Here is a 27991-nt window from a genome sequence, read left to right on the forward strand (position 1 = left end):
TTTTTCAGTAGGCAAAGAGGTTGCATTACAAATATACTTGTCCTTATGCATCCTCACATATGTGATAACTTCTGTTCATTGTGACTTCCCAATAGATCAAATCATCCTTATTAAAGTATTTATCTTGGCAAGCAGAGATAAAAAACATTTAAAGGCTACCACATTTGCTGTGGGCATGGCAACTGAAACAAAGAAATATGCAAATCTTTGTGCAAAATTATACTTTTCAAAGAGTTTCACTGAATGGCTGTCAAGCCACAAATGAAAGAAGGCAGAAAACTCCATTATTATCTCACAAAGGAACCAGGTGGAACAGTGTGGATGATTTTGGTTCCTGAACATGAAACATCAGGGATGGAGGATGAAGGGCCTGTCTTGGTAAGCTGACACCTTTTTATTTAGCAGTTTTTCACAGCTAAATGCTGCCTAGAGAAGTCATATCTGGTGTCTGTCATGCCAGGAAATGCTGTGCTGAGCAGAGTTCCCTCCCAACCTCCTCGTAATTCCAAGCACTTTCTGTTCTTTTGTCATGGGGATTTTAATAACTCCACAGCAGGGGAGAAGAGACTGGGTTTTTTTTATGCCTAATATTGCAAGTTAAAGTTGCAACTTAAAATAAAGGTACTAGGCCACGGTCAAAGGCTTCTTAAATTAAACCAAAGTCATGTATTTTTTTTCTTTGCGAGGTTTGCAAGTTTGCAGCCTTCTGGACTAAAAAGAGGAACTCTTAAGGGAAAGCAGGACATAGGCCTTATATTTCTAGTCATTTTTGAGTATGTCTTTCTTCATAGTCCCACTGTGACTGTGCAAGGCCATACTGTTTTTCTGAGCCAGACCCTGGTCCTGTTTGCTCAAGAAGGGAATTGGTTCTCCTCTCCAGATATATTGTATCAACTGTAAAGTCAAGAATGGCAGCACTAAAATGAAACTAGAGAGCCAAAAGTACACAAACATGTTGATTTTACCATATTCAATCCTTGTTAACCAGTTTCCTTACTTCTGAAAGACTAAATACATTGCCAACATAATCCACACAGAGGTGAGAACTGGCTGTTCTGGTTAAAATCTGGTTGCAGAATACTGGTTAGAGAAGGCCAAGTGACACGGGGACAAGGGGAAAACAAGCAGAACAGATCTAATCAAGGTTTCTTACTCATTGTCTGTGTGTAAGGATGGATGGGGCACAACAGGAGCACTAAATAGATGCATTGGTTAGAAAAGACAGAAGGCAACTGCAGTGAAACTGCTGCTTTAATTTAATGTATGTCTTCATTATACACTGTGGCAGAGGATGGAGAGTAAGCAAAAGGACCCCTTGGCTAATGTAAAACATGTCCACCTTTTTGCTCCTTAAATTTGTACAAGTAATATTTAGATGTCTATCAAAGTCGTATTGTATGAAAGGAATTTAAACGTGGTTCTTCCCTGTTAATTTTTGCTCTATTTATACAATACTTGTTAGAAAACTATATAATTACATGCTTTCTGTACAACCTGTAAAATGTATATTGGGAATGTTACTTACCTGACTGATCAAATATGACAACTTTGAAGGGTGGGGGATATGTGAGGAAGCTCCATGGTTTTGTGTCAAGATAACATTTACAGCCATTATATTCACAGTTTGGTATTTTTTACCTAATTCTGCTTTTAAGTGCACAGCTAGAAATACAAACTATCTCCATGGAGTGTAGTCAAAGTAGTTTCTGATGCTGTGGAGAATTGGATCTTTCACGCTTTGAATTCTTCTCCCTTGTGTAAACACAGTGAAAAAGAACAAAGGGGTTAAGGAACAGTGTTCTACCAAGGAGATTTGTGACTACCAAGACATCTTTGATATGAATATTTAAAGTATCTCATCCAAAAATCCATACAGAACTGTCAGTTTCTAAAATATTCTCCTGTGCAATAGTGCAGTGCTGTGTAAAATACATTGAGACAGATGCTTTCCGTGCCTACGCAAAGGTCACACAACAGGCAAAACCAGTGGCAAAATTGTATTTCTCACATTAGTTACAGTAAGAGAAAAGGTCTAAATCTCCTAATATGCAGGAAGAGTCACAGTTCCTTAGATTAAAAAAATCCCCACTTTTACAGGTATCATGCTGGTGGACTTTTTTTGCTCTGTGTGAAAAGAGCATATTGGTATGATCTTGGCGCAGGCAAATTGCTGAGCCAATTGCTGTGGTTTTATTACCCCTCACAGGTTACAGTCATAGAGTGGGAAATTCAGCAACAAGCCAAATTTGAGGCCACGTAACTCTTTAAAAAACACCCCAAGTGTGAGGTGACGATATTTGCAAATAATCACCAGAGACACAAGACAACCTCGAACCACAGGGCTCCTGAAGGCAGAGCCCAGAGCTGGCACAGCTCCAGGCTGTGCATCCTGCGGGACACAACACGGGGGGGAGAGGATGGGAGGGAGCCGGTCATGGGCACATCCCGGGCCCTTCCAGAGCAGCGAGGGCAGCAGGGCAGGGGGATTCTGCCCCTCGGCCCCCTCAGGGGAGACCCCCCTGCAGAGCTGCTCCAGCCCTGGGGAACAGCACAGGGAGGACGTGGAGCTGCTGGAGAGAGCCCAGAGGAGGCACCAAGAGGATTAAAGGGATGGAGCAGCTCTGCTGGGAGGAAAGGCTCGAGAGTTGGGATTGTTCAGCCTGGAGAGGAGAAGCTCTGGGGTGACCTGATTGTGGCCTTCCAGGACCCGAGGGGAACTTACAGGAAAGATGCAGAGAGACGCAGTAACAGGACAAGGGAGAATGGCTTCAAACTGACAGAGAGTAGCTTTAGATTAGATATTAGGAAAAAATTCCTCCCTGTGAGGGTGGGGAGGTCCTGTCCCAGGTTGCCCAGAGAAGCTGTGGCTGCCCCGTCCCTGGAAGTGTCCAAGGCCAGGTTGGACGGGGCTTGGAGCCACCTGGGCCGGCGGGAGGTGTCCCTGCCCACGGCAGGGTGGCAGGGGGTGCTCCCCGAGGTCCCTCCCCACCCAAACCATCCCTGCCTCCCTCACACGAGCGCTCCGTCACGGCTGCCGGCAAAGCGCGGCGGGCGGAGCGCGGAGGGGGCGGACGGGCGGGCGCCCCCAAAGCCCGGCGCGGGCGGCGCGGAGCGGAGCGGGAGGCCGGCCCTAAGATGGCTGTTGTGCGCGGGGCGCCGCCGCTGTAGCGCCGCGAGGAGCCGCCCGCCCGCCCCGCTCCGCGCCCCGCACCCCGCCATGGAGTGCCCGCACCTCGGCTCCAGCGTCTGCATCGCGCCCGACTCGGCCAAGTTCCCGCAGGGCTCGCCCTCCTCCTGGTGCTGCAGCGGTGAGTGCGGCCTGCGCTGCGCGGCCCGCCCGGCCCGCGGTGGCCCGGCCGCTCCTTTGTCCTCGGTGCCCGGCGGCGGGAGGGCCCCCGCGGCCGGGGGAGGGCCCGGGGGCGCGGGGCAGGGCGGCAGCCCCGGCCCGCTCCGGCGGGGCCGCCCCGCGGGACCCTCCCTGGGGGGGCTGCGCGTCCCGCCGCCCGCGGGGTGTGCGGGGTGTGCGGGGCGGGGGCTGCCTCACAGCCCGCTGCTGCCCCGCTGCTGCCCCGCTGCTGCCCCGTGGCTGCCCCGCCGCTGCCCTGGCCGGCCGGGGCGGACCCGGACTTTGTCCCGCTGCCGGTGCCCCCCGGCCCGGCCCGACTCGGCGCCGCTCCGCTCTCCTTTTGTCCGCGGAGGGGCCGCGGGCGGGCTCTGCCCGGACCGGCGCTGAGGGACCGGGGGCGGCTGTGGGGTCGGGGGGTGCTGGAAATCCGACCGAGATTACTCTCCTTTTGTTTTGTGGTTTTTTTGGGATACACATCTGTGCGAGGACTTTGGAGAGTGTAGTTTATTGGAGTGCTGCGGCTGGAGGCGTCGCTCGGGACCCCCTTCGATCGGCGGTGAGGGCGGTCGGGGCTCACCCGCTCTGCCCGTGGGTCGGTGCGGGTGTAGAGCCCGTCTTTTTTTAGTACTTTGCTCTTCGATTTAATAATGCAAATTACCGCCTGTGCAATATACCCTGCCTTCGGTTCTGTCCCTCGCACGATCTTATTTGTTCAGGGGCTTTCCCTTTAAAGGTGCCGTGCTCGAGGTGCTGCAGATTTAGCTTTCTCGTGGGTCACCGCACACTTCCACACAGGTAACCCCCGAGGTCTGCCGGGGATTTCGGTACGTGTTTTTGTTTGCCGGAGTTTTAGTTGGGCTGGGTATGAAAGCAGAGGGAAGCCCGGTTGAAGGTGGGAAGTAGGCCCCGCTTAGAGGGGCAGCCGGTGGGCACTGGAGGGAAAGCCTCCCTTGGGAATGACCCATCGGGGAGCCCTGCACGGCCGGATAATTTGAGGTGTCCCTTGTTTTTAAAGGAAAGACGGTTGTCCTTTGTCTGGCAGCGTCGGTGCCTCCGTGTGGGAAGGCTCTGCCTGCTTAACTTGTTCCCTGATTGCAGTTTCCGGGAGCCAAGGTGTGGTAGCGTCGCTGCTTCCTTTGGCCAAACCAGTTACTTTTCTCTGAAATGCTTTTTGATTTGGAGGGTGTTCATTTCGCAGCGCAGTCGTGCGGAGAAACGATTAGAAAGAGTGGGAGAAGCACGGGGAAACTCGTTGTCCCTGATGTTTCTTTACTGAGGAAAAAAAATTATTTACAAGAAGTTTAAGTCTCTGGGTCCATCTGTTATCTTCGGAATATCAAGGGTGAGCAAAGTTGTCAATCAGAAGCATATGGCGGTAGGGAACCACCCTTCAGAGAACTTAAAAAAGATAAAAGTGCCAAAACTAAAAATATATAACGAGCTATTAATATTACTTCCCAGCTTGAAAAAAAAAAAAGCCAGTTTACAGCTGCAGGTCTCTGTTTTTCATGCTGCTTCTGCGTCTCAACAAAGAAGTTCAGCAGTTAGAACAAGTTTTTCTTTGTTGTTCAGAGGTATTTCTCCCAAAGCAGCACTTACAGGGAGAGCCAGATGCTGGGCAATCAACTGATTTATTTTACAGCTCTGAGGCAGGAAGAAGGGAACTCGCTGCCATATCTGGGGGAGTTTCTTGTTTGTAATGCTTTTAAAGAAAATTAAGATAAGTCACACAGTACTCACACAGATAACTGTGGAAATCTTAACAAGTGGCTAGAGAAGAAGTACATTGAACTTAAAACATTCCAGTGAACAAACAGCAAGCTCTTTTTCATTTAAAGTAAATGAAAATCGTTCTTTTTCAAAATAAATGTTGCCTTTCTACTGGCATAGTAAAATGCAGTGCCTCACTTCTCACTTTCAGGTAGTAACGTGATTATTGTTGCATTGACTCCCTATTGGTATGTAGAGTGTTGTGTTTTTCTTATTTGTATTCCTTTTAACGACCTTAATTTTTTTTAAAGATATGTAATACTGGTTTGTGTCAAGTCACTGTAAATGCCATGTATTATTTGCTAGTTTTTCTGGTAATATAAAATTAAACAGAGAAAACACCGTGTGAAAATTAATATCTTGTCAAAATTTAATGCATTTCCTATTACTTTTGATACCATTTCTGAAGTTCTGTGGTTTTAGTTCTTTTTGTTCTCAGCGGCCTGTCGGTTGGAGAAAAATATTCGGGAGGTAATTTTCTGCGTTCTGTAATTACAGGGCATCTCTCATCAAGTGCGTTGTCTTTAACTCAGAGCTCGTTGTCAGTCCTGTCGCTGGTTGCTGCTGACCTTTCCAGAAAAGGAGGGTGATCCAGGAAGCTTTCTGGCAGCCACCTGACGTGCCAGTGATAGCAAAACATTGCAGAGCAGGTTGGAGAGCGAGTTCTTAGCTCAGAGTGCCCGTGGCTATTTTTATCATTATCTGGTGTTTCTGAGATTTGAGGAGCTGGAGCTGCCGTGCTGAACGGTGCACATTGGTTAAGTACCTTTTCCTTGTCTCTCTGCAAAAACTCTGGATTGCAGCAATAATTTCACAATCTGGAGGCACTTTGGAATATTGTTATTTGATTCACAGCACTGAATGTTGTGTCGTTGTGCAATGTAGGAGTGTTGCATTTGGTGCTGGTATTTGGAGCCAGCTTTACTCGAGTTACTGAGCATGTGCATCAGCCTGAATTGCTCTTTTGGCCTAGATCAGTTCCCCTTGAAAGCTACCTGCCAGAGTTGTTTTTGGAGGCCTTGTGGTGAAGGGACACACTAAAAAAGCACTAAGAGGAAGCACTGGCAACAGGGGTGTTGATCCAAGTGAATGTTTTTGCTCTGAATGAGTAAGTAATGCTGTATGTTCATTGTTGAGTGTCTCTAGAACTTCTGTTGCTGTCACATAGGTTGGAGGTCTGAGAGTTCAAGCCACCCGTGTTTAGAGAATGGTTTTGCTTTCCCCCGAGTATTTAATGCAGTCAGGCATGCCCTGTGCCGGGAGCAGTGCAGAGAGCAGCTTTGCTTTGAGGAGCTTCAGGACTAGCAAAAGAGAGCACAGAATGATTTTTCTGCAGATCCAGAGACAGTGTGCTGTTTTCGTAATTGGGCATTTAGGAGGAGATGAATATATAAAGTAGAAATAGTGCAGAAACTGAAAACGGCTTTTAATCAGTGCTGTCACATGAAATGCTGCGTGCAGATGTCTGCTAATTCCAATTAGAGTGCAGCCTTTCCAAGCACTTTAATTTCTGAAACTTCTGCTCAAGTTGGAAGCAGAGTAGCTGGAGGCATTGGCAGGACTGCAAAGTGTCACAGACTGAGTCTGTTGAATTTGTAAGATGGGCCACACCTTCAGCACTGTTGTGCAAATCGTGTAATTATGGAAAGCAGTCTGGAACAGCTCAGATGTGGTATTGCTCAACAACTTTTCACAGACTCATCAAACCACAGGGAGCTGTGTCTCACCTAAGCGAGATTACAATCTTCTGAGCACACCTGTGGAAATCTGAGGAGGTTTTCCACCTTTTTTTCTGCTTGGTTGAGGATTCATTAAGTGTTCTCACTGGACTCACTGGTTGTTCAATGTAGAATTCGAAGTTCTGTTTTTAGAAGGACAACTGCAGACATGGGATTGTGTCTGCTGAAATAGAGATTCTGTGATTTTTTTTTTTCTTTTAAAGGGAATTGCACTTCTGAAATCCTTAAAACATTGCTTTTCAGATCACTATCAAATTAATACTTTTTTTTTCCTTAAATAGCACCATTTTGTTAGGTATTGAAGAGCAGTTCTGGCCACAGGCTGGTATTTCCTGCAAAAGCTAAATATATTTGCCTGGCATCTGTTTCTTGCGTTCTGACTTGTGTTGATTAAGTTCCATAGTTATTGGCATTTGGAGGTGAGGCTGGGACCACAAAAGAGGGGAGCCAGCCCCAGGAAGCTGTTTGAGGCCCGGTGAACAATGATTATGGTGGAAATCCATATGCTGAGTTAATGACTTTTTTGCATGTGTCTAAAGTAAGTTACCAAAATATTTAATGAATTCAGTTCAGAGTAACCCCAGTTATCCCCTAATGCTTCATTTCTATATTACCTTTATTCTATATTTTTATTTTACTTTTCTATGTGAGAGCAAGTGTTTTGGGCCGGGCAGGGAGCTGTGAAGCACATGACTGCCCTGGGCCAGGCTGCTTTCGCTGGTTTTTTGTTTGCGCTTCCCCCCTGCCCGCCCCCATGAGGTTTTGTTTTCTCAGCTCAGTCACACTGTTCTCCTTTCACGGGGGTAGGTAACGCATTCTGCCACACTGTGATTTTTGGCACTGCACTTCTGCAGGCATTGCCAAAACAAGTACAGTGTAAAAGCTCAGGTACACAGACTTTTAACCCTCTTGGCTTCCCTTCCCATCCCAGCTGCCTTTTAATGTTTCTTCATCTCCACGAGTGTCTGTGTCTGTTTGCTTTTCCTATTTTGTTACTAGAGATCCTCATTTATTCTTTCTTTCCATGATTTTCCATGATTACTAGAATACAGGAGGAGGGAAAACTTGCTGGAACTGGAGAATGGTAGGTAGGACCTTCTTCCTAAGGAAAATTCAGGGTAAGCTCAGGAACAGTGTGTGGGCCTAATGTGTTGTATGTGTGAGGATTATTTATCACCTTACAGCTGGAAACTGCCAGATTTATTCTGAATTTAAATGACAGAACAAGTATGTAAAAAAAAATTATCTCTTTTTATTCAGTCACTTAAATTTAATTTCAAAGTTGGGTAGTCTTTCATCTTTTTCTCTGGGTCACTGCAGTGCAGGAATGCTTGTTAGTAACTCTCCTGTGCAGGTTGTTATAGCTCCTTAGATTCATTCCCTGGTGTCGTTTTAAGTAAAACTCGTTAGACTTGTTTTTTTTTTTAGACTCAGTCTTTTTTTTTCCATTTGAATCAGTCACTGATGTGTGAGCAAACCACAGGGTCAGTAGTTACTTTGGCCTGTAAGTGCTTTGGAACTGATTCTGTTAGAAGATGGGGTAAAAGTCTTAATTTCAGTCTCATAAGATAGACTTAAATTTCCTTTTAATTACAAAAAAAAAAAAAGGAGAGTCTTTGTTTTCAAATAATATCTTTTAAAAGCAGTAAACTTAAATCGATGGTGATTAATATTTTCTCCATTTTCTTTTCAAAAATTCGTTTATACTCTCAACAAAACCACAGTCCATCACAACTTGAACGTTAGCCTGGGGAAGAGATGCTTCAGAGGAAAGTAGACATTTAATACGTTGGCATTTGTTGAGAAACTGGGCCTGATCTTTGTGATGATTTTGAAGATAAACATCGAAGGAGGGATTTTTCTGTGTCCTGTGTTTTGAAGTGACTCCTCCCCATGGAGCCCCGTGGGGTCTGAGGCACTGCGGGAGCGGGCTGAGACACTGGTGTGCAGGGCAGGCTCTGGAATTACCACGGATTAGAGCAAATCTCATTACCGTCGTTTAAATTTAAGCAGGATAGTTTTCACCTGCCTTTCCCAAGCCCTTCAAGGTATGCAGGTGTTAAACAATATCAGTGCATTTTTCTTTGTTTTTCTGAGCGCTCCGAGGTGCTGAGGCTGACAGAGTTAGACTAGTAATTAATATTTTTTTGGTCACATCTGTGTCTGAGGTCTGAGGAGTGAAAGTTTCCGACCCAGTGTTTGAAGTGAAGCTGGGCTTTGAGCCTTTTCTCACTCCCTTCATTGGGTAACCGGTTCATGCTTTGCTTTCTGGCTTAACAAACATCCATTACCTGGGTAAGAAGTGGTTAAAGGCCGTGAATTAAAACAATCCATGGAGGCTGGAAAGTGCAACTTAATCAGAAGTTTAGATCTGAAAGCTAGTTAAGGCTGTTCCAATTTATATTTTGATATTGTTGGAGGAAACAGTTTTTATCATAGAGTGAATTAGAGTTGTTTTCATTGCTTTATGGTGCCCTTGGTATGGGAGTAGTGTAAGATTTTGTGTCCTTAACAGTTCTTCTCCCTGATTATAAGAGGGTGTGTTAAATTGAGTACATTTACCATTTAGCAGTCGTATCTGGGGTGTCAGAACAACCCTCCAGTGCTCGGGGTTGTTTTACCCCCCAGGAATATCTTGTGTAATTGTGGATCTCGCAGACGTCGTTCGGAAATTTCTGTGGCAGATTTCCTTCCCCGTTGGAATGTGCTCCAAGGGCCACAGGCAGCCCGGCAGGACAAGGGGCTGGCTCTGGAAGTCGGCCTGCCCCCAGCAGAGCGAGCAGACAGCATTTACACTGGGAAGCAGGATGGTGCTCTCAGGTTTGGGGGTGGGAGTTGAAGGTCCTTATCAATTGCAAACAGGGAAACACTGATTTTTTACAAGGTAATTCATAGGTGTGAATATGAGCATCTGCTTGTCTGCCTCAAGATAAGTGCATTTTCTCAAAATAGCCGGGACCCTTTAAAATCTGATTTATTTGTTTTACTCTTTGGTTCATGTTTTTAGTTTGGTAATGTTTTTGTCCGCTGAGCATTCGATTTCTCTCGCGTTTTGTTCCCAGGGATAGTTAGCAGTTGTATTACTAATACTACAAAAGTTCGTGTAGCTGGTATTGGGGAAGTAGGAATGCAACATGGGGACTACAAACAGATTCAGTACTAGGTTATATAAAGAAAGCAAGACTTATCAACTTCGTGTCTTTTCCCTCCTATTTCCAGCCTGAATGTTTTGACCTGCTATTGATTGCTAAGTGACCCATGAAGGTTCCTTTCCTGAAGGGTTTAAAAATTACATTCCACTGTTGGCTTTGCTGTTTTTTTTTCTGGCTGCCGTCTGAAAATGGGTATTTGTGTGTCTCACTCTAACATAATGATTGAATAACTTTTTTTTTTGTCCCATGCTGCTACTGCAGTGAGGAACAGTATCTGTTTTTTCTGAGGGCTAAAAGCATTCCATTTTAAAATGTGTATGTAAATATGTGCGTGTATGCATTTACATTTGGATGCTAATTAGTTATCAAAGTAGCCAAACAACTAAAAATTGTTTTTAGAATGAAAAGGAGAAATAGAGACAACGATTCTTTAAAAAATGCTTTTGGGCACATTTGTTCATTAAAATAAGCCTGTCTCTGACGTTTGACTTCTTTTTTTTTTTTCTTTTTAATTATATTTTTCACTGCTGCTTTCAGGCGGGATGTGATTTATGCGGTACATGCAGGGAGATCAATTGCTGACACGTCTGTGTGTCCTAAAATTTGACTTGACATGTAGAAAGACTAAATTACAAAAAAGAAAAGGCCCTGCTGTAGCTGTTGAGCTCAGTGTGTGTGTGCTCAGTCTGCTCTGCTCTCCCCAGCACAGCCGCTGTCTCTGCTGCTGCAGGAGGGACCTGCCCTGGCTCTGGCACCTCCTCCGCGGTTTGGTCACCACTTCCCTGCTTGAGAAGTTCCCCTCCCTGTCCTCTTTCCCACTGCTGCTTTCAGAGGACAGGCAAATAAAAGCCGTGCATTTTTCAGCGGCCGCGTTTCCCAGCGTGGAATTGTGATTGCATAATCCAAATAGCGAGCGGGAGCCAGCGAGGGAGGGGAATTCCATGCAGATGGAGCTGCTCACGTTGTTCTCTGACAGACGTTCCTCAGCCCTAGGAATGTGTCGGGCACTTCAGTGACCTACTTATTCTATGAAAAGTTGTTCCCCTACCCGTGATTTATATTCTCGCTCAGCTGTTGCTTAGTATGTCTGAATTATATCTGGTTTTCCACTGGAAGTGGAGATGGTTCACTGCAACCATCTGTGACATTTCTTATGTGAGACTGAGCAGTGCTTTTATTGAGTAGGAGGAGGAGAAACCAGCTGTACAGGTGCAAAGAGCACAAATAGTAGCTGCTATTCCTAAGTTCACACACGATCACTAAATGACTTGTTTTCTCACTAAAAACTTTCTGGTTTTGGCTGAAAGGTAACAGGAGAAATAACTTGGGTGTTTTTAGCTGTGAGGGTTGTTTGTTTATTTCTTTAAATGTTCTTTGGAGTCTTAATTAAATTCTTTTACATTTGAATGTGATTTGAGTCAGGTTAACACTTGATACTGTAGAGACTTTTATTCATTGTGAAAGAAGGGTTTAACGTTTTTGTATGTTTAGCAGTGCTTACCAGGAAACTTGCTTCCTTATAAATTCCCATGCTTTGATTTAAATGTAATTTAAATTTCATATTTTCTTACTTTTTCTTTAGTTATGTGTGTGTTTGCCGATTTTGAAGCAAAACATTTTAAGTAGTATAATTAAAAACCTTTTCTGTTCTGTCTGGTTTCATTTTGACTAGAATGCTGTTTTTCTAAAATAGGCAACAAAGATGTCTAACAAATGAAACTTATGTAAAATATTCTTAAATAGAGTATTTTTTTCATAATGTCAAAGAGTTTAGAACAAATTTAGTGTACTGAACCCTTTGCAATGGGGCTGGGGTAGGACAGAAAGAACAACTTTATGTGAAACGAAGTTTGGAAACAAATGGGAGTACTCTTTAAAACTAGGCAGTAAAACCAGGGGGCTTGTAAGTGTAGAACACGTCTCTAGTTTCCAAATCCTTTTTCCTGCATTCTCTCTCTGGAATGGGGCTTTAGCAACTCAAGGTTAAGGTTAAAAAAAGCCCCTTGTACACTTTACTTCCTTTTCCAGTCACCTGACTTCCATTGCAGTTACTCAGCTGGAATTCACGGGCCTTCTGAAAATGTAGAGCAGATACTTTTCCCAGATGCACATACACTTTAAACACTGCCCTCTTCTTCCCCTCCTAAAACCCAAACAAAAAGCCCCAGTCATCAACCACAGACATTTAACCCCATGTTTAAAATCTAAGAACCTACTCCTAGATTATGAACCAGTGTTGGCATTCTTTCTGCACTTGTGTGTGTGTTAAGGCCTGCCCTGTCTTATGATTTTACCATCATGTTTAGTTGAGACCTCATTTCATTTTGTTTTGATTCCTCCAGAATGTAAACATACAACGGGCTCAGATAATAATACAGCTGGTGTGTATACTTTTTAAATACACGAATGTGAAGTCAAAAACTGGGAACGTGATCCATTGTATTAATAAATATGTGCTTAGTACTGAGTAACTTATATTGCCTGTTATGGATTTTTACATGCTGCTTGTAAATGTACTGATGTACCTCGGAGGACACCTGTATTCTTTAAGGCTTCTTTGATTCTGGCAATAAAGTGGTTTTTTAATGCCAGTGTGAATTCTGCAAATATCCACACATCCTGCAATCTTGACTAATGTTCTGTGATGAGGAAGGCTTGGGGTGTTTGCCTTGAGCAGCTGTTTGATTGTAGGTGGTTTATAACCGAGTTTATGGCCAGAAGGAGGGAGTGCACATGGCTCTGTAATGTGATTTGGTCAGTTCGTTTTGGTGGAAGATCCTCTGTTCCAGTCTCGGTTGTAACCAGTGTGTGTGTGCCGTGGTGGATTTTGTCTGTAGGGTGCATGGCTGTTCTTGCTGTGGAGCTGCAGCCGAGGAAAGGCTCTGACTGCCGGGCTCGGTCAGAGCTCCACCCGCTCTCTTGCTTGGTCTCACTGTTCCCCTGGAGAAGCACTTAGTCATGGGAGTGCTAATTAACAGAAGGAATTGTCAGTCCTCCCTCAGCACTTGGAGCAATCTGGAAGGCAGGTCCTCCAAGGGGAGGAGGTGTGTGCATTAGGACACTCACATCTTGAATGAATGGGCATTTCTGGAGAAAACTGCTCAGCTGCTTTGCTCAGTCTTTGAAGAGACTGTTGTGCCTGCATCCAGTGGGAATTCCAGAGCTGTAAATTCCAGGAGTGGGCAGAACCTTTTTGCAACTGCAGCATGGAAGCCCGGAGGAGGGACCACATCCAGCATGTTTGTCTCCTTAGTGTTCCTCATATGTTAATAACTTCAGCAATTCCCTCCTTAGAATAGCAGCTTCCATAGGTGACTCTCTGACACCTGGTACCTGTTGTATCTGGGGAGTTTTAGGTGTTTAATTCAGAGCTGGTTTGGCAAGTCACAGGTCTTGTGTAGAGTGATTAGTCCTGGGATATCCTACCCTTCCCTGCAGTTAAAATGATTTTTAAAGGTCTAAGGTGTATGGGACAGTAGGATCAGTTCTGATCTATGCTGATAAAATTCTTCTGGTAAATTATTCAATCTCTCATTCTCTATTTTTCAGTCTGTAAAATGGAACTGGGGTCTCTGAGAAGTGCTCTGAATCCTGTGACTGAAAATCTTTGCATTTGAGATGTTATTACTAATGGAGTTTATATGATTTTGATTAAATACTTGTGCAGAATTTTGTGTTCTCACCATTTCTGATTGTTTCCCAGGATTTTTCCTTGCAAATTTCTCTCACCTTTGCTTCCAGATCTTTGGAGAAGGTAGCTTTTAGTCTGATTCTTTAGACCTGATGTGTGACAGGCAGAAGGACTGTGTTTTACAAAGAAGGGGCTTCTCATTTTGGTATGAGGATTGTTGCTGCTTTTTTCTTCACATGTTAATGGAGACAGCTCTTTTCTGCTGCCATTTTCAGGTTCTTTCTGGAGCAAAATGAGAGTCTTGCTATCAAATCTTAATTAAACAGGGCACTGAGGGATTGTTAAGCAAAATTAAGTTAAAGTCATGGGAAAGGAAAAGTAGTCCATTTCTTTCCAGCAGTGTTCTTGTGGGGTTTTTTGGTTGGCACGTGTGTATATACACACACACATACATAGAGCACATCTGTGTGTGTTTGTCACCAAGGGCTGGGGTCCGTGGGACAGTTTGCTCAGCACAGTGTCCATATCCCACTGCTGCCACACCTGTGTAAATACTGCTCCTGGGGCAGACCTGAGGGGGGAGCAGTGGCTTTTGTTTCAGTTTAGCTTATTTCAGTGTAGCTGACCCACTGTGACAACACAGAGTGAGCTGAGCAAAGGTCAGTTAGGCCAGAGATGTCTGTGCAGGTCACTGTGTTACTGTAGTGTGATGTGTAATTGTACAAGTGGGATTGTAATATTGCTACAGCTCCTTCTGAGAGCCAAGTCCAGGCTGTTTTGTGAGGGCCGTGGGGACTGTTTGAAATAGTTTAGTGACCCTAATCTTGTTTCCATTCAACGTGCTTTTACAGAAAGACCAAAGTATTGCTCTTATGATGCTGATATTTTGTGACTGTCTCTGTAGTGATGCAGTAAAGGGCTATTTTAAACCCCTGCTGTAGGCACAGTCCTGCAGCAGCTCTGGCCTCGGGGCACTGCTGTGCTGGCACAGCCTCCAGCCTGCATTGATCTGGTGCTGTGCCTGTGCCAGCCCTCGGGTGGGCACTGCACTGGGCAGGTTTCTGAGCTTGGCTGCCTTTCAGAACCTGCTTCCTGTTTGTCTCCTCCTCTTCCTGCTGCTTTTATCCACTGGCAGTTTCTCAGCTCTGCAGTTGCTGTTTAACAAACAAACCCCCACGTCCCACGGGTTGGTTGTACATTTTTACATGGCTGTGACTTCCCTTCAGTGGAAAGCTGCAGCTTTGCTCTGCAAGGAATGCAGTGCCAGGAGCCTTCCTGCTTCTCGAGGCTGCTTTTGGAGTCAGTTTTCAGTAAGAAAAAAAACCCATCAAGCTTGAGAAGGACATATTTGGGTGAGCCTGAGGGTGGGACGGGGTGGGGACCCTGTGGGGAGAAGCCAGACTGATCAGCCATACCTTGCTCATTCCGCTTGGCATAACTCAGAGTTATCTGGGTGATTTACAGAAAGGGGAAGCTGGAGGGACATCTCTGAATGTTCCCACAGTTCTGGATGAGTCTGTACGAGGGGGATTTGCTCTCCTGGAGGTGGATTGATGCTCCATTTACATGGAGGGATTTGTAGGCTGTGTAACAAATGAGTGTTCGGACTCCACTTAGAGAAATCATTCTGTAAAACACAGTATTTCCCCTTCCTGTTATATGGTGAAAAATAGTGTTTCTAAGCTTCTGAATAAGATGATTTTAATGTAAAGTGGCAAATGACACTGCCTCAGACAAGACTGTGGCATTGCAGATTTGCTCTCCCTTTCCTTTTGACAGGTCAGCATCATCCTCACCCCATCACTTGAAGCAAGTCTAAAAATACAACCAAATGAGGCAGTTGGTGACTGCTTCAGTAGCCACTTCTGTTCAAGCTGAGAAAGCAGCCAGTGTTCCTTGGCCTGTATACCACTAAATATGGTGTAACAAACACAGATAATTTTTGTTAATGTAGATAAGATATTTGAACATAGCTTTGATCCAAAGCAGAGGATGCTAATATAGTGCCCCCTCCTCTTTTTTTTTTCCTAAATACCACTAAAAGAAAAAAAAACACAAACAAAAACCCCCAGCTGGAATTGAGGCAATACATTCATACCTATACAAATGGGCTGGAGATTCTTTCTTCCAGCCCAGTTTAGTGTAACTGTCTGACCTGAAAGTCCACAACACCCAAGGCTGTTTTAAGGGCCAGCTTCCAGGGCTGTGTAGTGTTCTTTGAATTGAGTAGGAATTTGCTGTGGATCTCTCTCTCCCTCATTCTTGGTCTACTTTTAAGCCTTGTGCCTTCATGTCAGTACCACTTCTGAAAGCAATAGCATGCAGTTCCTTTACAGATGAAGCTCAACTGTCTCCCTTTAATTTACATTATAAGTAGTTCAGGGCAGTGACTCTGCTTTTGCTGTGCATTCTGTCGTGCCTGTCTTGAGAGAGTCCTGACTGATGCCTGAAACTTCCAGTCTGATTTAATTTATCGAGTAACAGATGGTGACTGCTCCAGGATCTGAACTGAGGAATACTTAGAGAGCCAGGCTTTAATGAAGGTACCTCCAGAGCCAACCTCAGAAAAATACAGAGTGCAACATCCAGCAACACTCTGAAAAATCAACTGTGTAATTCTCTCAGAACTGAGCAATTATAGGTCACAAATTCAATACTGGATTCTGTGTTTAATCTTAGTGGGAGTCACTTCAATGTTATTTGAGTTTGTGGGTGGAGATGTTTGTGCAGAAGATAAACTACACATTTCTAATGTGATGCAATTGGAGCAAAGTTCTTCCTAAAAGTTAAAGTAAACAAATGAGCCATCTTTTCCTATTCCCTGATATGAAAGATGGAAAATTTTAGTGGATGCTATTTGTTTGGCCTTGTGCAGAGTTGGACTTGTTTGCTGGCTTTGTGCAGAGCACTTAAACCTGCAGGCTGAGCACTACTTTAGTATAATTTAACACTTGACAAACAAGCAGTGCAGGTATTTAAAGTACCTGAACATGGAATTGAAATTGCCTGGTACAGGGTGGAAAGGAAGAATAATTGTTTCCATCGTAATCCTTTGACCTACTGCTCGAGTACCAGCTCCATCCACAGCTGGTAACATAGTGAAAGCAAAAATGTTCTTTCCAAGTGGGAGATTCCTGCTGGGATTTTAATGCAAGGAAGACTGTTTTGTGTTCCTGGCAGGGGAAGTGTAGGGCACTGCTTTGTTCACACAGCACTTGATCTGTGTTTAAGTGCATGAGTGATTTTGGTTTCTGTTTCCTTCTGGTTAATATTTTACCTTTCAGTTTGTGTAATTCAAGCCAATACAATTTTATCAGATTGGACTTGGTTCCTTCAGCCCCTTTTAAGCTGTGATGGCTGTTTAAGGGCTTCCCTTTCCCTCCCCTTTGCCAGTGCCAAATGTTGGTTTTCTCAGTAACATTTTTAGTCAGATTAGACAAACTCCTTCCACTTTCCTGCCTTGAAAAGTAAACCAAACCAGCTCTACCTGACTGCCCTCAGCCTACTGCAGGATTATGGTCAGAGCTGTGGGAACCCATCTGCTTTAGAAAGAGAAAAATTGGGGTTTGGAGAACCAAACCCAGAGAACTGCGGCATGTGAGAAAATGTCTTTCTCAAGTAAAGCAGCTGAAAAAAGCAATTCTGGAGTCTTTACTAGAGAGTTTAAAATTAGTTACTTCAAAAAATATTCCTGGAGAACGTGCTTTTTTTCTACATAACGTGGTAAAATTCTTAGCTTTAAGCATTCCTTTGGCCTGTGTATTGAAATACAACTATTTGTAATAATGAATTCAAATCCTGAAAATAATTTTTTGAGAAGCAGTGTAGCTATTTTTTTCATATGATTTAAATAGAAAATGTGAAATGTGATGGTGGAGAATATAGTAGCTCTTCTAAATATGTTTCATTTTCCTGTGTGATTCTCGACTGCTCCAAAAAACAGTTATTTAGGGTGTGCAGAAAATTATGTGGTATCATATGCTTTTGTCTTTATGGCATAATCAAAGTTGTATTTTATTGTTTTTTGCCCTTGTAGAAGTGCACTTAACATTTCATTTTAATTTTCTAATCGTATTAGTTTGGTATTTGAAAGTGTAATGTTATTTCTGTAAGTTCTGTGGTAATGGATAATGGTTAACAGTTTTACTTCATTCAGACCTAAATGTTGTGTATCACAGCATCCCTCCTTCAGTGACCTGCTACTGGGTTGGAATTGGAATATCCTGACTTTGACTCTGCCCTGGGATGACATTTCATCTTTTTTTTTTAATATTCGCTTTTGTTTGTTTGTTTGTTTAAGTCCTCTAGCTTAAAACATCCACCTTTTAAATTTTCTAGGCTTAGAAGGCAGACAGAAACTCAGATAACATCTTCTGGTGTCTTGGGTGGGTTGTAAAGCACAGCACTGGTGTTACATTTTAACCTTCCAGCTTCCTTCCTAGGTGTGCCTGAAGGGGTGAGGTCTTATGGATCGATTCTTTATGAGCACTGGAACATGGGAGTACCTGTTGTATAGATGTGTGTACTGTGATTTATCCTGTGTGCTTCTCATCAGATCCCCAGGCTTCCTTGCACTAACTTCTTTAAAATGGTTTCTGGTAGAACAGTTCTGTGAAACAGGAGTGCTGTGGCTTTTTTTCCTGTGTTCAGTGGGTGCCTTATTAAAAGCCAAAAGCAAAATTTGTAAAGTTTGCCCATGTTTTTGTCCTTCTGATATTTCTGCTTTGTATTTTAAAATCAAGTAGATTTCATTCCTCTGACACTTTTTTCCCCAATCTTTTGCAGTGTGCCGGTCCAATAAAAGTCCCTGGGTCTGTCTGACGTGTTCCAGTGTCCACTGTGGAAGGTGGGTACCGAGAGTTAGTGTGTAAATCTCTTTAGCAGACCTTTGTCACTGTCATTTGTCACTTGGCTGGGGGGCAGTTCATTCAAAACTTCCCTGAAAGAAACCTTTCATTATCTCATTTAACACTGTTATGTTCTGCTCCAAGTGGTTCTTTGCTACCTTAGGAGAGGGCAGAGATTATACTCAAGATATGGGTTTGTTTGTTTGTTTTTTTAAAGAAAAGTGGACAGTAAATGTGATTATCAGTTCTCCAGGCACTTTTTGAACTGAGCAATGTAGTGGATTACTGTAAAGTTCTGTTCTGTAAAAGATGTTTCTGTTGTGATAAGATTAAGGGAATTGTTGGAAAACCACAAGTTGGCACAGCTTGTTTTGAGAGAAACAGCTTAGACAGAAAATAGCACAAATGTCCTGCAGTGTAGTCTGGGAACTGAAGTTATTGCCATAACATGGAAGAACCAGCTGCCAGCAGAACTCCTTCACTCTGCACCTGCTTTTTGTGTGTATTTGTAGAGCAATAATACAGTCACTGCTGTTATTTGTATGTCAGAGTAATTGTAGAAAATTTGCTGCTACATAAATGTTTGAGGTGCACAAATTAATGGAGTGCAGTTGGTGTTGACACTTAGACAGTATCTGAGATGTGAGCCTGTTTTCATCTGTTGGGTAACATCTGGGCCTGTATGCTAATATTCTGGAAAAGCATCATTAAACTCTGTCTTTTGAAGTGAATTGAATAAACTCCAGCTTTTGTTTCTTTGATCTAGATTGCAGTAAGTGTCATGATTTTAATAATGTCTCTTGTTTAGTGTTTTCAGCACCAAACCTTTTTTTTTTTCTCTATTTATTAATTTATTTTATAGATTTGTAGTTGGTGAGAGCTAAGAGAGGGGAAGGTGCTTCATGTTATGTGATGGTGTGAAATAAATAGTTTGGAATTTTGTAATAGTTACTAATCTTAAAAAAATATTATTATTAATCTCCAGAAATGGCCTTTCTTGTGTGCAGTCAGTAGACAGTGAGTCAGTTATTTATGCTGAGGGGGAGGAGGGAATTCACCTGAGGCCCAACCATGCATTTCTAAGTATTAATGATTTTCAGCTCATACTTCAGGTTCTTGCATTTGTAGTGGCACCTTTTTTTTTTTTTTAATTGAAGATACTTAATTTCAAATTTCGAGCATGAAAATGCTCATTGTGTCAGCAAAAGAGCTGTAGGATTTTAGATTTCTTCTTCAGTTATGTAACCCCAAGCCCTACAGCCCTGCAGATTTATGAACTTGATGACTCAAAGATTAGATCCTGCTGGGATGGGAAAGCTGGAAAAGGGTGTGGGGGTCAGCACACAGAGCAGTCACAGACAGGAGAGCTGGGTGGCAAAAGAGGGAGAGCTGCCAGGAGAGTGTATGGGAAAGCAGTTGGAGAACTAACTGCACTGAGGGTGAATTACCTTTTTTAATGCCTGTGTAAATATTGGATGCCTCTCCTCTTATTTTTTAAATGAATGTTGATTGGCTGTTTAAAAGCATAATGTTTTTTGTGTTTGTTTTAGATACGTGAATGGCCATGCCAAAAAGCATTATGAAGATGCACAGATTCCTATGACCAATCACAAGAAAACAGAAAAGCAAGAGAAAGTTCAGCATACTGTGTGTATGGACTGCAGTAGTTACAGTACATACTGGTAAGGCTTTAAACACTGTAACTTGACAGCAGTTTTTGTACTAGACACTGAAAACTTTAGACTCTTGAGAAACATTTTATATGTTGCACACATTTTTGGGCATTTAATCTCTTGCTTTCCAGACCTGGCTGTTGGAAACACTCAGCTCTTGCATGTGGATTGTAGCACGGGTTGGGGCTAAACTCCCCCATGTCAGTTGGCTTCAACAGCAGAAACTTTTTGAAATAAGTGCTGTGTGGTTTGCAGTTGCTTCTCTTTGCTTTGGGGTGTGTTGAGACCTCACCTTTTAATTGCAAAGGCTGTTCCTTCCATCAGACTATGAGCCTTTCACATCCCCTTTATTTGTCAGAATTCAGGCAGTAATGTAATACACTCCCCTTCCTGCCCAAGAGATCTGAACTTGGGGTGTGTTTGCCTGTGTAACTTCTGTGAGTTTGGGAAAGTGAGGGATCCTGTTGGGAAGCAGCATCAAGTCTCTGGCAAGAGTAAGGAGGAGATTCAGAAATGTTTCTTTAGGCAGCAGAATGGCCTGGGCTGAGTCATTCTGTGTGTATGTCAGAGTGAGATGAGCACTGTTCTGGGAGATTTAATATTTATGCTGCTAAGGTTGGGTTCCCTGTCTTCCCTGCTCCCCAGAGAGCAAAGACTGGGAGTTTATTAAAAGCAGTGGTTTTTTGCCTTCAGCATCTTCCATCCTCTTCACCCTTAACCAAAGCTGGTGCTTCCCCATTTGCAGGTAGTTCCTGTTTTCCCATGGATGTTGTTGCAGGATTGGGTCAGTCTCGGGGAAGTCCATGTTACAGCCTGGTACAATTACTGGGGGTGTGGCTTCACTGATGGGTACTTTGTTCAAATAATTGGGTATCTTTTGTGCACCTGATCTGGGAAAAATCTGGCTGTTGGAGTTTGGGTGTCCAGGTTTATGAGGAATATGTCTGTACCAGATGTTTTTATCCCCTGCAAGTAAAATCACAGCTAAGTGGTCTTCACCTGAAGAAATGTTGTTGGGAGCAACTCAGAAGCTGCTCAGATGGTTGCATGGAGCTGTGGGCATGTTAAGCACAGAGAAAAGGTTTGAGTAGCTTTGTGATATAAGGGGATTTCCCTTTTATTTACACTTGATTTAAATGACCAGCATTTTTATCTGCTTCTGTGTGAAAACATCAGAAAACAGAAAGTTTTTGTGCATGATACATGTGCACAGCTTACCAGCATTGGAACAGCTGTGGGAAGCTGATTTCACTTTCCCAATTAACCCTGGTAGCAACTGAGTTCTGTGTTGTGGCTTTTTGTTTTGTTTGAAGTATGACCTGTCTTCTAGTCATTCTGAAGGTAATAATCTGTGGAGGAATTTTAGCAGGGTGTTTGAAGTCTTGATTGTATCTCATTATGACAAATAGCATGCTCAACTTGCTGAGGCTTGATGAGTTCCAGCAGCAAGTCCCAGCACCCTGCTGACCTTATCCCAAACCTGGTGTGGGCACTGGGAAATGCTGACAGCAAACCCAGGGCTGTGGGATCTGTTGCTACCACAAACTGTTCTTGTGAGGAGCAGGGAGTGCACTGGGGAGTGCACTGGAGTGTCTGTGGCAGGACAGATGGGAGGCAGTTCAGCATGGGATGGCTGCTGTGCTGCAGTCCGAGGGCTGAGTCAGCTGTGGATGGACTGGAACTAATTGTGGGGAGCTGTGCCTTGGGGAGTTCCTGCTGAGGGTGATTCACCAGCAGGTTGTAACTCCTGTGCCAACGTGAAGCTCAACAAGATTCAGGAGCAGTTTGTCTTTGCTTTCGTTTGGGATATTTCAGTTTTTCCCACGTGATAATCAGAGAAAGGTACCTGTGTTTGTTACTGCACCCAGCTGAAATGAGCTTGGATGTGTGAAGGGGAAGCAGAAAGCATTGAAACCAACTTCTACCCCTTTATTTCAGACAGCACTGGGGGGGCTGCTGGCAAATAGTGCTTGCCAGTTAAGGCAAATAGTTGGGTAAATCTGAGCTTCTGTGGAGAATGAATTTGGAAATGCTGTTTGTCAGCTTCAGTGTAGACATGAATGCAGTAGACAGTGCTTGTTTATGCAATGATGTTTCTTTTAAGTAAACTTCTATGTGAAGATTAATATTTTATGCTGGCAGTGTGGGCTGCCTCAATAATTTGAAAGTGAAGCAAATACCATCCTAAGACTTAGTTGAATTTTACTTCTACTGTAAAAATAATGGAGATATTTTGATGCAGTGCTGGCTTTTGTATTTTTATTTGCAGTTTAATTTACTGCCCAGAGTTGAGGAGAATACTCTTGTTCTGTTTTTATCCTATGGATCCCAATTTATTGCATTCCTTAGTTTGCATGATAATAAGCTGTATTAATAAGGCCTGTATGGGCTCTTTTCTAAGAAGGTGGCATTTGATCCTTAGCTTTTCTTTGGCCATGTCCTAAACTTTGATGCAGTTATGAGAGCACAGTCCAAGGTTTGCCTTAACTGTTCTTGTCAGTACAAGGAGAAGAGACACTGTGTGAGTGTTGAAACCACCGTGGTTTATTCAGTTTTGTTTCTGCCTGATGTGCAGTCTTGCTGTAAACCAAAACCAGATCCAGCAGTCTCCTATAACTGCATTTCAGGTGGAAGTCTAGATGTATATGTTTTCTTTTACAGGATGACAAGCTTTCAGCATAGCTTTGAAAGGGAAAGTGTTGCAATTCTGGTGGGACAGTAGTTAATTTCTAATATTTTTTTTTTTAATCTGAGATGAGGTTTTTATTGTATTTATGAATTTGGTTATATTTTGAAAAATACAGGCATGCTTGAGCTAAAATTAAGTACTGGGCAACTATGGATTTACATTCCAGGAGGTTCTGATATTTATTCTGTGTCCTCCTGTTCACCTGCTCAATCTTCATAGTGGAAAAGTTGAGAGAACGTTAATATTTTATTCATTATGACAGTGTAACTCTCTTCTTGATTCTTGGGTCCCTTTGGAGACAGTGGGTGCAATACTAAACCCTCAGACTAAATTACATTTGAGACCTTAACTGCTGAGAAAAAGAGTCCTGAATTCCACTTTTTGGAGGTATTCAGCCTTTCAGTCAGTTCTGAAGTATTAAACACAAAGAGTTTACAAGAAGTACAGATCTTTTTTGTCTTCAAACTCTTGTGTTTAGTGGGTTAGTGGGTTTTTTGTGCATGAGAGGTAAAATGATCTGTGTAGGAACCCTGCTCTCCTGAAAGAGGACTCTTGTAAATTTGTTTCTCTGTGCACAGACAGTTGGCACAGAAGAAGAAAGGCTGCCCTGTTTATGTATTTGTATAATATGTTTCCTGTGCTCATTTAATCCCAGACAGACTTTGCAGGTCAGATTTCTTACCCATTAGTCTCCTTGTTATCCCTTAAAGGGGCACAGTTGTGTGAGAGTGTGTGTGTGTGTTCCTGGCTGACGGAAGAATAAGTAGCTGTTAAGAAAATTCTTTTCTAGTCTTTCTTTTTGTGATGCTGTCTGTGTTTAAAAAACAAACCAGACTTACTGTGCTGGGGCATGAGCATCGGAAAATGAGATTACTTAGTACTATTATATTGCATTCTGCAGTCAGTGACAATGATCCAGACAGTAAAACTTGAGTTCTTAGTTTACTCATAGAAAGTGTTAATAGAAGTAAAGAAACTTTGGCTTTTTTCATTTCTGCTGTCCTGTAATTCCTCCAGTCCAGTCAGGGCCTTTAACCCCAGGCTGAGGTTGTGCACCCCACTGAAGGGGCCAGCACGAAGCTTCATTATTCCCAGAGCAGTGCATACATCCACTGGCTTGCTGCCATTTTAGAAGCAAATGAGGCCAGAAGAGACCAGGCCTTGGAGGGGGCAGAGGTACTAAAAATAGAAAGTGTGTGGAGAGGAAAATACCGTGCTAAGCCACACAAGGGACCCTCTGCAAGGTATAGAGTTTGTTCTGTACCATTGCTGTGAAAGCACGTTGTAGAACTGCTGTATGCAAAAAAGGTGTTTTGTTTCTTTGGGGTAATCCTGAGGATCACAAATTAAACATCTGTTTTGAATAGCAGCTTCACAGATAGGATATAATTTCTCAGCAATTTACCTCTAAGATGCGTGGGCCTTAGCAAATTTAAGTTACTAAAACACAAAGTACTACTTACTCTGTTTACTGGGTTTATCCAAAATAGATTCATGGTAGTGCTGTTATTTCAGGTAGTAGTGCTGAGTCCTCAGTGTTGCAAGCCCATTAAAAAGACAAATAGAAGAAGCTTGTCTTGATTTTAAGTGAATCTTCCAATTACTTTTTCACTGTTGGAAGGACCCTGACATTTTCTGATGTATTTACTTTTATTCTTCCACCTTGGGGAAAGTGCTAAACTAACATGTGAAAAGAAGCTTAGGGTATGGGAGCAAGTATGAAATCATCTTTCAGCAATAAGCTGTCACAGAGGCTGTCAGTGAGCTTGCATCTGCTTCCATTCCCTGAGTATCAGCATTAGGAGCTGCACAACCAGAGTAGCAGTGTAGTTGTGCTGGGTCAGTGTGCTCCAAGGGTTGGCTTTGAGGTGGTGTCCTGAGGGAGTGGCAAGTGCAGGAGCACTTCCCTGGGTCAGTAGAGGTGGCTGGGAAAACTGAATAGGAAGGACTGCCTAAAACATGGCTGAAAAATGAGCACATGGACAGATTTCTTCTCCCTCCCAAACCAACTGGCTCTGTGGCCATCTTTTTAAAAAAATGTATTACTGGCAATAATAATTTCTAGATCTTGTGTAAGTATGTGTAACTGCTGGGTTCATTGTTTGGGTATCTTGACAGTCTGATTAATGTCTCTTCTTAGAGGCAAAACTCAAAGAGGTCCTGGACAGACTCCATTCAGCGGGAGGACCTTTCTTTACTTTCTCAACTCTGTAGCCTCCTCAAGAATTAAGTGTTTGAATTAACACTAGCAATACTGCAGATTTGTGCAACGAAGAGTGTTGTACATTCCAGTTGTGCCTGAAGTCAGTAGCTTCATTAAATTAGGAAGCAAGGGTGGATCTGCTCCAGCAGGAGTAACCTGAGGCGATGGTGTATTTTGCATCTGCGTTGCTCTTGTGCCAAAGAGACGTGGATACAGCTCTGATATTAAACATATCCAAAGTTAGTTTTCTTCACAGGACAAGTTCAGTTGCCTGCCAGAATTTACAGCTGCAGTTTGATGCCTCCCAGCAAGGGCTGACAAACACTGGGAGCTGAGCTCCCAGTGTGGGATGTGGGGAAGGGAGGCCACGACAGGTCTCTGCTCCCTTTTTGTCCCAGTGCTTTCAAAGGAGCTGGGGCAGCATTGAGCCTTCTCTGACCTTGCTGTTTCTCATGGCAGGTTGCAGGTTATGAGGTGGCTGGGCTGGCTCCTGGCTAACCCTGCCCTGCTGGGACAGGGATGTGCAGCTCCTGCTGCCAACCTCCTTTGGCAGGCCTGGGGAGCTGCACAGGGTTCTTACTGTGGAGCTGTAGGGATGGGCTTCCCTGCTGACTGCAGTAGGGACACAGACTGCGTTTGTGTGTCTTGGTTTTAAGGGATTTTTGTCCTTCCTTTCCCTCCCCTCTCTGCTACCCCACCCATGGTCATCTTTCCTTCAGAAGTAGAAGAGAGAGCATGGATACTGCATGATCTTTAAGGTCCCTTCCAACCCAAGCCATTCTGTGCTTCCCTCTTTTTGTGGCTTAGCATCTTTTCTATTCGCTCTTTTTGTGAGGGCAAGAAATGCAAAGGATGTAAAATACAGCAAAGCAGCAGCAGCAGTCGATGCCACCTCGTCCCAGTGCTCTCCTTGTGACAGTTTGCTGTGCTGTTCCTTTATTTCTTCAGTGTGGTGTGTGCACTGGGGCTTCACGTGTCAGGAAAGCAGTGAAATAAGGTGTGGGGGTTTTTTTCAGACCCTCCCTCGCCCTTTTAGAAATGTCTATAACCTTGGCCTTTTTGCACTGTGTGAGGTGTTACAGCCCTTGGTTTGAATAATAAATTATAATGAATGTTTTTGCTCCTTGGGAAATGCGAGTTCCTTGTTGCAGGATTGTAGACTTTTGTACCCTTGCAGTTTTGATTTGCTTTGAGGGATCAGCTTTGCTCTGTTTTTCAGCTCAGTTACTTACTTTTGCACACTTACCCTGAAAAAGCTCAAAATACTGCCTTAAGTTTTGTCCTAAGAGTTTCTGTATAAAAACTAATGAGCCATTGATGTTTGTGGTTAAAGCACGAGGTGGAAGTTGCCAGACTGCTGGCCCAACTCTGGAAAAATTCCCATGATCTCTTAGTTCATCTTCCCTAGTCTTGTTCCATAGCACAAACTTGGATATTGTGTGTGTATCTGTTGAGCACCTCAGGTTTCAGTGATGGCTTTACAGTGTTAAAGTAGTTAAAAAGTCAATAAAACCTTTTGTATTCTCTTCACTGGATGTCAGTTTGGATGTCAGTTGATCTTTTCTGATGAATTGATACTGATGCTGCTTTTGCTTACAGTGAGTGTTTGTTGAACAGGAATTCTGCCTCAAGACAGGCAGTACCTCATGCTTCTGATTTGTATTAAAGATCTGAACTGGAAGAAAAGCTGTGCAGTGAGGTAGTGCCTGTGCCCTCTTTTGCTGGAGGGTAGTTTCTGGAGGGAACCAGCCTCGCTGTGTAGGTGTTGTGCTCCCCAGTCCCCCTCATAATCTCTCCTGGATCACTTCAGTGCTTCCCACACACAGGCTGGTGTGGTTTGAACTTCCCCGAGGTGCTTTGCACGTTCTCATGGATGTTTTTCTTGCAGTTATCGCTGTGATGACTTTGTAGTCAACGATACCAAGCTGGGCCTGGTACAGAAGGTCAGGGAGCACCTACAGAACTTGGAAAAGTAAGTAGTTTGTTTGCATCCAGACTGCTTTGGGTGGACTTGTAATACTGGTATTTCTGTTTTACATGAGCATATGTACCTAATACATATGTTTTGGTCCTTCTGTGTGTGTGACACTGGGTATGTTCAAATAACCTTTTCATCACTGAGAAGCAGGGGGTGCAGAACAAATGGATTTGGCTGATCTCATGTGTCTTATACAGTAAATCTTGCAGAAGCAGCATGTGATGAATCAGGAATTTAGATATCAATTCACTTTCTTCCCAGCTAGACAATAATTGCTGTCTTTTTCCATTTAAATGGGAGAGATTTTTCAGAACAGAACAGAAATAGTTCTGTCAAAAAAACAGAGTTTTTTTAATCAGAGAAATTGAAGTGAAAATGCAGGTGGAAGTAGTCTTCACATTAATTATATAGTTTGGGTTGCAAACAAAAAGATTAGGAAGGCTTATGAACTTGGAGTTGTACAGAAGAGACGTTTTTGCCTTTGCCTTGTGCTGTTCCACTGAAACACAGATATTATGACCTAGGTGATGTAGGTGCTGTGGCCAGTGCTAGAGGGCAAATAGTGTTTGCACAGTTTGCTTGAAAATCTTCTGTATTGCTGAGTGGAATTACCTGTGCATTCAGTGCTTTCAAATCCATTGGAATGCCCCAGAGCTCAAATAGGACTCTTGCTAAAAAATCACTGTGATTTTGGGAAGTGTCTGGATCCTCCCTGAGTTCATTGTCACTTGCTTGGTAGGCAGTACTAATATTTTCATTCTTTTCCACTGTCTTTTGATGGCCTTCTCAGGTGTATAATGAGATGTAAGGATGTTAAAGCATAATGAGAAGGGCACATTAGTATTTTGGAAATTTTGGAGATCGATCTTTCTGGGAGGTAAATGACACTGTGGAGGCTTCTGTTCTATGTAATGAGTTTTTGAATGTTTGGAGGGGTTTCTAGTGAAAAAAACCCAACCAAAA

General features: G+C 43.3%; 1 protein-coding gene across 3 annotated transcripts in view; it reads left to right on the top strand.

Moving 5' to 3' along the window:
• The first annotated feature begins 3106 nt into the window (after nucleotides 1-3106).
• The window catches only part of USP3 (ubiquitin specific peptidase 3), a 42753-nt gene continuing 17868 nt past the window's right edge, over nucleotides 3107-27991 (top strand). Inside the window, exons 1-4 of one of the 3 annotated variants that reach the window (XM_064668376.1) lie at nucleotides 3107-3308; nucleotides 18424-18484; nucleotides 20036-20167; nucleotides 26939-27022. In XM_064668376.1, coding sequence (XP_064524446.1) covers nucleotides 3218-3308; nucleotides 18424-18484; nucleotides 20036-20167; nucleotides 26939-27022 — 368 coding nt within the window. In that variant the 5' untranslated portion in view covers nucleotides 3107-3217. Of the gene's footprint in view, nucleotides 3309-7921; nucleotides 7974-14878; nucleotides 14991-18423; nucleotides 18485-20035; nucleotides 20168-26938; nucleotides 27023-27991 lie in introns of those variants that run through there. The other 2 variants (XM_064668377.1, XM_064668374.1) reach the window with 2 other exon arrangements.

The sequence above is a fragment of the Pseudopipra pipra genome, chromosome 12 (assembly GCF_036250125.1).
Source record: "Pseudopipra pipra isolate bDixPip1 chromosome 12, bDixPip1.hap1, whole genome shotgun sequence".
In the NCBI taxonomy this organism is placed as follows: domain Eukaryota; kingdom Metazoa; phylum Chordata; class Aves; order Passeriformes; family Pipridae; genus Pseudopipra; species Pseudopipra pipra.